At 40.2% G+C, this 12,460-nt stretch overlaps 1 protein-coding gene across 9 annotated transcripts in view; it reads left to right on the forward strand.

Annotated features, from left to right (window-relative positions):
* Positions 1 to 12,460, forward strand: part of ABLIM2 (actin binding LIM protein family member 2) — a 143,651-nt gene that overhangs the window by 53,725 nt on the left and 77,466 nt on the right. For all 9 annotated transcript variants that reach the window (XM_055724002.1, XM_055723959.1, XM_055723971.1 and 6 more), the window contains exons 3-4: positions 2,392 to 2,575; positions 10,728 to 10,843. In XM_055724002.1, the coding sequence (XP_055579977.1) occupies positions 2,392 to 2,575; positions 10,728 to 10,843 (300 nt within the window). The remainder of the gene's footprint in view (positions 1 to 2,391; positions 2,576 to 10,727; positions 10,844 to 12,460) is intronic.

Here is a 12,460-nt window from a genome sequence, read left to right on the forward strand (position 1 = left end):
TCACATTTGAGGTCCTGTTAGCAGCAGTGAGACTGGACCTGCCTGGCCTCCCGTAAGGACCCATGCCAGCGGTAGAAACGTACAGGTTTGCTTGTGTTTACCACTCATTTTAGCAGGTGAATAGTGGCATGAGTGCGTGACAGCAGTGGCAGGTAATTTATGGGTACATTCTAAACTCCTTGTCTCACTCTTGTTAGGGAAGCCCAGCTCTGAGTCCCTCTGGGATGGCAGAGACCAAAATGCATAGGGTGGTGCCTGCCTTGTAGCTCATAGTGGTTCTTGGTGGCTTTGTTCAGCTGCACTGCAGTAAGATGCGCCACTTACTGGTATAAAGAAATATCCCATAGGGACATAACCCCTCCCTGCTCAAAAACCTAATTATGTCCTTTAACTTTTTTCTCTTACGATTCACTCTGCAAGTTAAACCACTGTATGATACAATTAAGTGCTCTAGTGCATCATTAGTATCAGCTCAGTATGCTGGTCAGCATCATCTTAAATCCATAGCTACTTTGTCCTTCTGTCACACCAGTACATGCCTACATGAAATACATAGACTGAAAGAAACTCATTCAGCAAGTCATGCTGGATTTTTTAAAAGTCTGTTCAAAAAACATGTCCTTGGCAGTAATTAGAGCAAGGGTGAGGAAGAAAAATGTTAAAGTGAAAGTGTTAAGCCTGTGAGATAAAGCACATGAATAATGTATTGCAAGGTAAGTCAACTAATCCATAGTTGTTGTCCATGACAAATGCAATATGATTGGAATTATTTTGACTTACAAGAAAGGTTAATTATCCCATGGTTCTTCAGTTCTTGGTCATACACTAATACAGTTTCAGCATGATTGCTGCTGGTTTTTGTCACTTAGTGTTTGGGGCCACCTCCAGGGAGAAAGATCAGGATTTAAATGTCCACTCAGGGTTTAAAGAGGACTTTGAGGCCAGGCCTCCCTCCTGTGCTGTGGTCTCCAGCTGGTGAGAAAGGTGATAAAAAAAGGATGGGTGATTGGATGTGTGTTTGAATGAATGCTTAGGATCCTGTGCTTGCCTGGGGTTTCTGTGCTGCGAGTATGTATTATTTTGTGCCTTGAGGATGCCTCCTGGAATCATTTCTCATAGTTTATAAGCTAGCTGACTGATTCTGGCATTGCAGACAGGCTTTGGTGTGAGTTGCGAGGCTTTATGTTCAAAACCCAAAGTGCCTGTGGACTCTCAGGTTCCTAAGCAAAAATCTCAGTGTTGAACTTTAAACACTTAGGTACCTCTGCTATTTTTAGACCAAGGCACTGTGGAGCTCTGCAGTGTTTTGTAAATACAACCCAAATTTGATAGCAAAATTCCCGCTCTTCTGTGTGCTGCATGCAAGTAGTGACACTGCCGCAGTCATCTGTTCAGTGTTGTTTGACTGGAAGCACCATTTGCTACTGGAAGTGCTTCCCTAGCTGCACAACCCCAGGAGCAGAAGTACATAATAACAAGTGTGGTGCTATGACTTAAAGTAGTAGTCAGCACAGCAGCAGAATCACCGTTTTGAATTCCAGTTCTTACAAATCAATTCAAGTCTGTTTTCAAAGATCCTGGTCAACATGGGTGAGGATCATCTTGTACATCTCTGTCTACTCCTGTATGACTTCAGCCATACGTAGTGTTGTATCTCTCCTTTCCCATCTTATGTGTTCTCAAAATGCCAGCCTAGCTTTATCCCTGCTTTAGTGGAGAAAGCCCCTGAAAAATCTCACAAGCCTGTGGTTAATCAACTTAAACCCTTTCCTACAGATTTCATTTAACATATACAAATGACAGATAAGATTAAAAACTCTACTTTTGATAGGAGCAAGTGGTTCTGGAGATCCCTCCAGTTCATGCTTGGTGAGTGATGTTAATCAGGTCAATGTAAGATCTGATTTAAAAAAAGGATCTTGTAAACTTGTGGAAGTTTACAGCAGTTGCCATGCACATCGGACCACACGTTTAGAGGGAGCAGTATTTTAACCACTTTTGTGTCCAGGAGAAGTATCAGACAATTGTAATCTGTCAGAGATGTTTCTTAGTAATGTTGGTGCTTTAGATTTTGAAGGTTTATACCCTTTATGCATTTCATTTAACTTAGTAAATATGATGGATGTTGTGTGTGATAGCCCTGAACTCAAGTCCTAAAGATGTATCTGTGCTAGCAGCCTCTGCACTGAGGTTAATATTTTTCATGGAATAAATCCAAACTATTAGTGTATAAAATACATCACTAATGTAATTTACTATAAAAGTGTTTTTCAGAAGTGCTTAAATACTCCACTAGGAGCCATACTGGTCATAGGTTGAAAAATCAGCATTGTCTTAGAGAGTGAGCCTTGCTTTTCCAGCCTTCTGAATCTGCCTTTTCTCTTCCTGCAGCTTGTGGATGTGACCTGGCTCAAGGAGGATTTTTCGTGAGACAGGGAGACTACATCTGTACTTTGGACTACCAGAGACTCTATGGCACACGGTGCTTCAGTTGTGATGAATTCATTGAGGGAGAAGTGGTCTCAGCACTGGGCAAAACCTATCACCCAGACTGTTTTGTGTGTGCTGTCTGCAGGTATGTTTTCTACATGAAGCTGTGTTTCAATTAGACTCATAGCCTATAGATGGAAAAAAAAAAAAAAAAAGAAAAAGTAGTTCTGTCCTCTACTATCCACTCCTTAAAAAGTAGCAGAATTAAAAAAATAGAAAAAAAGACAAGCGAATTCTGAGTGAACGACTAAACTATTTATTAAGTATCTAACAATTCAGGTAAGCTGAATTGCAATACAGTGAAAATACTCACTAGAATATGCTACAAATGTAATGTGTACTGAAGACAAGCTAAAGCTTTTCAAAATTAAGTTCCTGGTACAATAGTATTTCATATTAAAAAAAAAAAAAAAAAAAAGAGACGGTCCCTAACCTTCTGTATAGCTAAATAGTTGGATTAAAAGCTATTTCACTGTTTCTAATTGCCATTATCTAAAACTTCAGTAGAGAGACCCTCATTTGCTTCTGTTACTTTCCTTAGAAGGACACACACAAATTCATGTTGTCTTCATCAGAGCCAACTAATGGCCTGCTGACTAGCAGGATTCAATTAGTGTCTCCCAGGGGGGTTGTAACACTGACTTGTAGTGCAGAACAACAGAAGAATCCTGTCATCTGTTTGTAGTGAAAACACTGGGGCAGGTCCTCAATGGCTTTAAATCAGCACTGCTTCAACTACCCCAGTTTTTGCAAGCCAGATATAATTTATGTTTTTTATGGGAAATTGTGTCCTATCTAAACATCATCAGCATTTATTTCCTGGAGTGATATCTTCAGTAAAAATAAGGTGGATTGACTATAAATAGATGTGGTTTAAGAAGAAAAAGAACTTGTTTATTTGCTTAAAAAAATAATATTATTAAAAGGCAAAAAAATATAGCAGTTTGGTTTCAGGTACAGGATTGTAAAGCCCTCTACCTTGGCATTTTCTTTGGTGGGAAGAGTCAGGAGTACCATTTCTGTCCTTATTTCTTACAGACGGACAGAAACCTTAAATAATTGGCCAAAGCACACAGTCCGAGGCAGTCGGCTGGTCATGCAAACTGCATTTGATACTGCCTTTTATAGCCAGATTTTAATCTGACTTCTAGAGCAGTGTGAACTTGAGAGGTGGTGACTGCCTGACAGTGGGGCTGATCCTGCTCCCATGGAAATCCAGCAAGGCTCTTACCAGCTTCAGCAGGCAATCACTAGCAGGCTTTGCACCCATGACACGGGTCTCCAGGATGCTGCAGAATCATCAGGTGCTTTAAGTAAGCACTTCTATAACCAGTATTTCTATGGCTGCTGAAGTAAGATTTTTAAACTGTTTGTACATTGAATAGTAAACCATTGACAGTAGCAACTCGTTTTTTTTCTTTCTTTGAGAGAAGACAAGATTTGAATAGAAGCTGGTGGGAAGTGTACATTGCTTCATATGGTAAAATCAGTGGAAAATCTAATGTGCATACAGCTAGCTGGAGCAGTGGGAAAATGCCAGTACTGCAAGCCCAGTCATTTTCTGGAGCTCCTCATACTGCTACTTTTGAATGCCATGTGGCCCAGTGTCACAGAAAAGAGCTGTATTCCCTGGTGCCCTCTGCACTGCATTGATAAACTGCTGCCCTCCTCTCTGAAAAAGCTTGTGTGTCAGAAATCCAGCTCATCCTTGGGCATCCCTTGGGACTCAGATGCTATTGTCCAGGGCTGCCACAGGTCAAAGTGCAAAAAAAAATGAATTAGTATTCAGAGAAAAACTATTAAAAGTACAGTATACTATATTGTCCTATGTGATTGTTTTGCTCTGTCTTTCATTGACCAGGTGGTTCTTAAACAAAATCAAGTTTTAATTGCATGTTTGCTCTGCTGGCATAAGGATTGAGGGCTTAGTCCCATCTTCCAGTGCTGTTCATAGTCCAGTGAAACTTGTTTTCTGCTGTTGGGTTTTGGGATGATAATGCCTAGAACTAGGAATGAGTAGAAGAACAACAAAATAGATTGAAAAATGGTGCAGATTAACTGCTTAGTCTGAATTCCCAGGAAGTAAATGAGCAATCTTATTCTTGCAGCTTCATTAATTGGAAGGGGCTGTGTCCTCCGGGGCGCTGCCAAAGGCATTTCCTCCAAAAGGTTCATGTGTTTGTATAAGTCAAATAGGGAGAGGGAGAAAATTAAGGCTACCTGTAGCAATAGAAGCTGAGTTTTATTAAAATTGTGCACATAGTTCTTGTGTGGGTGTCGGGGACAAGACTGTGTGCCTTTATGCAGGGTGGGCAAGGGCAGGAAACTGAGTCTTTCAGAAAGACATGGGTAATCATCATACCTGTGATAGTGTTAATAAGTTATATAAATGTATTAAGCATATGTCAGATGTATGCTCCACGTAATGTTCAACTGTACATAGACTCTGTGATTTCAATGTTACTGATGGGCTGTGTGTGCATAGGGTATCAAAAATCTGGGGTTTGGTTTTATGGGTTAATATAAAAATTGCTTAAGTGTGTGGGGTTGTTTATTCACCGGGTTGGAGGAATGCTTATAATCGTTATCCCTTTAATTTCATTATTCTTTTAATTAAAAGTTGAAAAAATACAGCTTCTTGTGACACATACGTGATGAAGAGAGAACGGCAGTTTGACTCTTACCTGGGGGATAGATTCGCACATATGTTCTGAGTTAATAACTAAACAGGTTCATCTATGCATTACAGAATTTGGATATCTAAGTTCTATGTTTTGTCTGAACTTAGGAAATTGAAACAGTGTATTGACAGAACTTGAGTATGTGCCACATAGAAGTGGATAATGTAACTGCCTCTTGCCCCTGCACACTTGTTCTTCAAGTGGTTTTGTGCCAAACCCAGATCTAAAACTTCTCTCAATCCACTTGTATTTCTCTTACCTTCAAGAAGCTAATTAACTGTGTCCAGGCAGTTTAATATAAAAATGCAGAAAACGGATTTTTTTTGTTTGTTTCAGCAAAGGACTTTATAGTTGTATGTGTAACACTGCTATTTCTAGAAAGAACCTGAGAGCTTTTGTTTATGTATGCCATGAGAAATTAAGATAATACTGGAAATTAGATGTTGAAATTCAGTTAACTCTGAAATGTAGCAATTGTGTCAGACTTTTCAAATATCCTAAACCTTTTAAATTGCTTTTTTTAGTGCTGCTGAATTTTGAAAGAATTTGGTTCCCACTTAGGCAGCACTGAGTACTTCTTGAAGCATCTCACGAAGCAGCCTTCATCTGGATGTTAAGGCCAAAGTTTTGAAATCAGAATGAAATGAGTTTTTCTTGGCATTTTGATTCTAAACTAAATATATTTATCAATATATGGTGCTCCCTGAACAAAGGAGCCTTGCTGTGATGCTCTTCAGGTTTACATATGGAGTATACCTATACCCTAGAGTCATGTAAGATGGAAGGGATCTGTGGGGTTCCTGTGGTCCAGCTCCTGGCTCAAAGCAATTCCAGTTTGAGCAGGCTGCTGACAGCATTAATTTAAAATATTTCCAAGGATGGAGATCCCACAGATTCTCTGGACAGCCTGTTCCAGCATTTGAGCACGCTCATGGTAATGTTTTTTTTCCTTGTATTCAGTTGACATTTCCCATGTTCCAGTTTATGTCTGCTGCCTCTTGTCCTTTCACTCTGTACCTTTGAAAAGTCCATGGCTCCAATTTCATATACATGTCATCGAGTAGTTTTAGATGTCAGTAAGATCTCCCCTGAGCATTTTGAGACTGAACAAGTCCATCTCTTTTGTACCCTGACTGTGCGTCCTGTGGTCTGTCCAGTTCTGGACCTAACAACCACCACTGGTCTCCCTCCAGTAAACCTTGTCCAGAGGAACCCAAAATAGTACACACTGCTCCAGATGTGGTCTCTCAAACAATGAACAGAGGGGAAGATCACACCCCTGGACCTGCTGTCTACACTAATGCAGCCCAGGATGCAGTTGGCTGCCTCTGTCGCAGGGACGCCGCTGACTCATGTTCAACATGGTGTCCACCAGGACTGCTACATCTTTTTATGCTTTCCAGCTGATTGACCTCCAAGGTGCACTGGTGCACGGGGTTATTCCTCCCTGGGTGCAGGACTTGGCATTTGTCCTTACTGAAATTCATGTAATCATTAGATAGCAAGTAATGTCTACTTTGTATTATCAGGTTTAACACCCTGGGTCAAATTTGTTCCTATGGAGCAACCTTGAGGGATGTGATTGTACGAGGTACAAGTTAGAGCAGAATTTGATCCTGTAGGTCCTTAGGTTGCAGTCTGATATTACAACTGACCCAGTGTAACTGCATTCTGCTACTGAAATGAATAGCTTTGCGCTCCCCACAACCCTGACCATATGCTTCTGTTAATTTTCTTGTATGAAATTTAGTTGACTGTTCAGCCACAGTCAGGTCAGCAACAGAAGGCGATCCATCTGTTCTGAAAAAAATGGAATATTTTCTTTTGGCCCAGAAAGCTTGAATGTCTTGCCCACAGCTGCACAGGTTGAGGCATGGTGCAGAGAGGGACAAGAACAGGACCAGACCTTTTAGTGTCAACACACAGTTCCCCTGGTTTAGGCTGATAATGGTTTGATGTTTTACAATATAATTTTGTTGGTGAGCTCCAGTCATTTCTGGGTTTACAAATATTCTAGGCAGATGGATAAAACAAAATTCATTGGGAAATGAATCACAGAAGTATTAAAATCCTACAAGTCATTTCAGAGAGTTGCTTTAAAGATGCTCTTAATTCTCATTTTAAAAATAGATTATCCAACTGTGAAAATCACGCTGAATATTTTTAAAAGGATTAGCAGTTAATTAAAACCCATACCTAGCAATGTTCAGTGGGTGACTGGTGGTGAGATGTCATTGTATTCAAAGGCAGATATGCTGCTTTTAGCCTACAATGCTATATATAGTCCTGCTCACAAGTTAAAGATCTCAGAAACTGAAACCTTGTTAGCTGACTGTTACCACCTTCTGTTGTGCCTTCACTTGTACTGGCAGCGTTGAAATCCTTCAGCACGGCTGCTTGTGAAAAGGAGAGGTCAGATGTTACAGAAATACTGGCAAATGTGCTGTGTACAAATTCTGGATTCCCAGTGAATAAGATAGTGAAGCAAACTCCGAGACCTGATTGTCTCCAGCGAGGGAAGGAAATGTCTGCCTATGCCTTTGGGTGAACCGCTTCCAAGGAGGATTTCCCTGTTTTTTTAGAGCAAGGTATCTTGCGGATGTGGAAAACTTAACAGAGAATTGAACTTGTTGCCCTCTCCCCTCCAAATGGAAGGGCCTGAAATTAATTACTAAGCTCTTAACAAATAAACCAAGTAAGATATGTTTACGGGCTCATGTGGCCCTTCCCTCTGAGGCTCAATGGCATGGTGTGGTGCCTATGAGCTTTGGTATGTTTTGTGGCTGTCATCTACCCAGCTCTGTCTTTGTGCCATAGGAGATCAATTATCCTATTCTTCTGTTCGAGTATCAACTTATTTTCTTTCATATTGGCTAATTGCCTAGTGTAGATGAGCAAATTCAAAGTGATCAGTCCCTCCTTCTACTTCACTTGATGCTCCGTGCATCTGTTTGAGATGGGCTTCTGTATTCGGCTGGAAGTTCAGCTGGATTTTTGTTATTTTGCTATCAAGTCAAAAAAATACATTAACCATCCCTCTGGCTATTCCTGCTTATATACTAGATACAAGAATGTTCTGTAGTTGAGGTCATTCTTCAGAGCAGTGTATCTGTCATTCATGGCTTCTAGTACATCATCATCTCCAGGATTATGAACAGCTCAAAGACTGCCATTTTACCGAGACACCTCATGAGAGTGCAGCTGGGTCGTTAGTCAAGTCCCAGTCTTGGTCTCAAGAAAGACTATGGCAAAACATCTCTGATGGTAATATCCTGCCAGGGCATGCAACCATGCTTAACAGCGAACGATGTCAGGGTATTGTATGGCTGTGTAGTTGTGTGGTTGTATCTGTGGAGCAGGTTACCATTTTTGGGGGGGTTTAATTTGGAGCAGATTACCGGTGGTCATAATAAGTCTATCAGTGTAAATGAAGATGAGATGTCTTCTTAAAAACACATAGGAGATCAACTACAAGTTCTTATCTCAGTTCTGGAACAGGTGAAATTCCTTGGCTTGTACTGTTCCAGGTCAATCAATAGTGCTAAGTTCTAGACTTGATTTTGTAAGATTTTGTTAAAATGAAAACAGGATTAAATGGTTTCTTTCACATTGGCACTAGAAAACTAGGACAGTGTTTAAAGTATGTCACCCCATTTTTGAGACAGTTTTTGGTAATTAGCCATACATATTAATTATCTATATAGATGTGTATCACATCACATTTACTAAGTTGTATTCAAATGTACATTTGAATAAACTTCTGGGCTGGACAAGATGACCTCCAGAGGTCCTTTCCAACCTCACCTGTTCTGTGATGTTCATGAAACTCTTTATTCCATACATTAAAAGGCTTCATGACTTCGAGCAGTGTAAAAATCTGTTGTAAATAACAGTTACAACCTAAAAAGAACATTTTTGGGGTTTTTGATATGTAACACAGGAGATTGCTGCAAGATGGGACAGACCTGCCGCTCACTGGAGCGTGGCTCCATCATGTCCTCTCTGTTATACCAGACAGTGTTGTCGTCTTCTGATCAGTTTATTGAGTAAAACTCATGGTAGAAAATCCTGTTTGAACAGATGGAAATTTAGGACTCCTGGATCTGTACTAACATGGTGTTGGGCCTGTTCGTACCAGAATCACACATGGAGCATTTACTTGTGTCAAAGAGCAAGACAATTTTAAAGGCTATTTGCCTAAAATATTTTTCCTTATCTTAACTTTAGGTAAGTAAGAGGGTAGCCGGCAAGTATTTGGAGTATAAAGTCATTAGTGAAGGGAAAAAAGGAAAGGTGAAAAGCAGAATTCATTATTGGATATTCAAAGATCCTAAAATATTTGAAGTCTCTGTTGTCCTCATGATTTTTAAAGTATTGCCTATGATCCAAAATGGATTGAACACTTATAGCTGGTTTAAAATAGATTTTAGTAGCATTATTTAGAAACAAGGGACAGCGTTGCTTTTGTTCTCATTTTAAGTAATTAAAGTTTTCTTTTAAATGCAACACCTGTAGACTAAGCCACTCGGGTGGCTTAGGGAAGAAAATAACGTTTGTGCTTAGCCAGAGGTATCTGTGCAGCTTTTGTAGTGAAGACAACCTCTAAACCTGGTATGAATCTGATAGTGTTTGTGGGGGCATGTCATGCAGAGTTTTGATGAAATGTTAATGAGATTATTTAATCACATGGAAATCACCACGAGGCAGAAGGCCTGTGTTACGTTTCTGCCCCACTTAGCCATATTTTGATAGCTTACTTGGGATTTAGGTGGACATGAGCTTTAGGTGGAGTGAAATGTGTTTCTACATCCTCATCATCCTTTGCTGAATTATGAAGTGATTTGCCCTTCTGCTCAGCCTAGAGAAAAAAACCAACATCAGCAGTTTCTGTGCCCAGACAAGAAAGTTCACTGCACAAAGTTTGTTGTTTTAAGGACATTGATAAAAAGGAAGGATTTAATTAAGTGTAAGGAGAGCTGTTGAGTAGAACAAACAAGTAATGTAGACGCTTTGAGTTTTATAACTGGGATAGATTTTCTCATATGAGACTTCACCAGCTCTTCCTTTCTGAGCATGTAAATTAAGAGGAGAACTTTGATACGATCAAAGTTGGGAGGACAAGTGCTGTTTTTTTAATGTGTAAAAGTCATCATACATGCAGCATTTTCAGAACATAAAAGCAGCTGCATTTGCCTGTAACTTATCCCTCTAATGTGACTTTTATTTTCATTCTGTAACTGATCCTGTTCATGATCAACCCTTGCTAATACTACATTTCTTAAATACACAAGGATCTGGACTTGAGTGCTCAGTGTGGTTTTGTATCTTGAGATTATTTTTTTTTTCCTAAGTAGCTGTAACATCTGCTTTTGCAATTGTCTGTTTGATATGTCCCTTTGATACTTTAGCCTCCAAGTAGCTGAAAAATCATGAATGAGAAGTGGGCAAGCAAAGAAAAAGAAACCAGAGTAATGATCAGTTCCTTTATGGAAAGATACTCCATTTTGATAAAGGTGTGAGACTGTAACCTGTTCACTTTTATTTCCTCTGTTGTAGGCTGCCTTTCCCTGCAGGCGACCGGGTGACTTTCAATGGGAAGGAGTGCATCTGCCAGAAATGTTCCCTGCCCCCTTCCAGCAGCACCAGCTCTTTCCCTGTACAGAACCTGCGAAGTAAGTAGGGGTTTCTACCCTTTGCTGTGGTACTTCTTAGTCTGTGCGAGTTTAAAGAGCAAAATTTTACAGCAGTACTTGTAACTGGTACTTCTACCACTATGCTGCATAGAAGGTGTTGAGAAATACAATGTAGTCATGTGAAAAAGTATGTGGTAGTTCTCTGAGAAAGTCTGATACTAAGAAACACAAATGGTGCCATTATCGGGTTAACAATACGAAGAAACTCTCAAAACATTTGACTAATACTGGAGTAAATTGAATTATTTGGAGAAAGGTGTGATATAGATGTTAATATTTTTGAGGACATAGTCCAATTCCAGCTAAAATAAAATCCAACGTGAAATTTAATATTTTGTGAGTGTTCCAGTATTGCTTCAGAAAATATCAGTAACATGACTATGTGGCGAAATACTACACAGGAAGGGTTAATGTATGCAATGTGACCAGGGGGTTATTTGCCTTGACCTCAGTACCATAGTGTACAAACATAGATACAAACACTGCAGAGAAGAAATGTGGTCTTTTCATACCGCCTTTTTTGTAGCGGGTCATAGAGTGGCATTGCGGCTCTGAATTCTGTTCCTCGGCTGGTTTGTTCCCAAGGAGCTGCCATGCTTTGAGAGTCAACCACTATCTTTATGTAATTACACAGCCACAGCAATTCAGTTAAACAGCAAAGACGGAAATACTTGTAGTGACTACCACACTGTCGCATTGCATCGGGCTGGATTCAGCATGGCTGAGGAAGGGCCCCATAGACTGCTTGTCTTTGTATATAAGGAATCCAGCCCACTTCAGGGAGAAATCTCTCCTTTTTTTGGTGTTTTTTCCCCCCAGCCCTCCCTCTAGAGAAGTTTTCACCATCTGCTTTCTCCAGTTTGTCAGCAAAAGCTGCTGTGGGAATGTAGTGAGAGAAGCTATGCTGGTTCCTCTCTTCCCAAAAGAGAATGGCATTGGGAAGGGGACGGCCCTTTCTCTTAGGTGCATCTTCTCATCATGAAGATGATCCATCTCTCCATTTCAGAGATGGATCATCTTCAGCCATCTTGGCTGGCTGCATTTGCAGATCCATATTTTAATGGCCTATCATCCTATCATCTCTTTGTCCCCTGTCATATGGGAAAAGTGCCTTTGCTTTTAATGGACATTATTTGCCTCATAGAGTGCGGACAGAACTTCATTTGATTACCTGTGATTACATAATCCTTTTATGTATTTACATCCCCTTTCTCTGTACACACCAACCCACCATGGAGAGTTTTTCTTATATTGCATTTCCCCAGAACTTTCAGGTCACTGTGCCAAGTCTCCGCAGTGCACAGGTACCTGCAAACCTCAGCAAACCACTTGTCTCAAAGGGAAACAGTACTGGAAGCATATCTTTGTGGCAAAACCTGAGCTTGGAAAACAGAAGTTTAGCTTTTCTCCGAAAAAAAGTCTCAAACGTATTTAAACCTCAAACACAGGTCTGCTTTAAATTGATGAAGTCTGTAGGTTTCAGTGGAATTGGTCACGAGTCTGGGTTCAAACGTGGGTGATATCTGCCACACTGTAGACTTCTAAAGGAATTTGATCTCACCTTCACCTGAGACTATAGCCAGCTCTGCTTTTCAA

This window comes from Falco cherrug, chromosome 1, assembly GCF_023634085.1.
Source record: "Falco cherrug isolate bFalChe1 chromosome 1, bFalChe1.pri, whole genome shotgun sequence".
NCBI lineage: Eukaryota > Metazoa > Chordata > Aves > Falconiformes > Falconidae > Falco > Falco cherrug.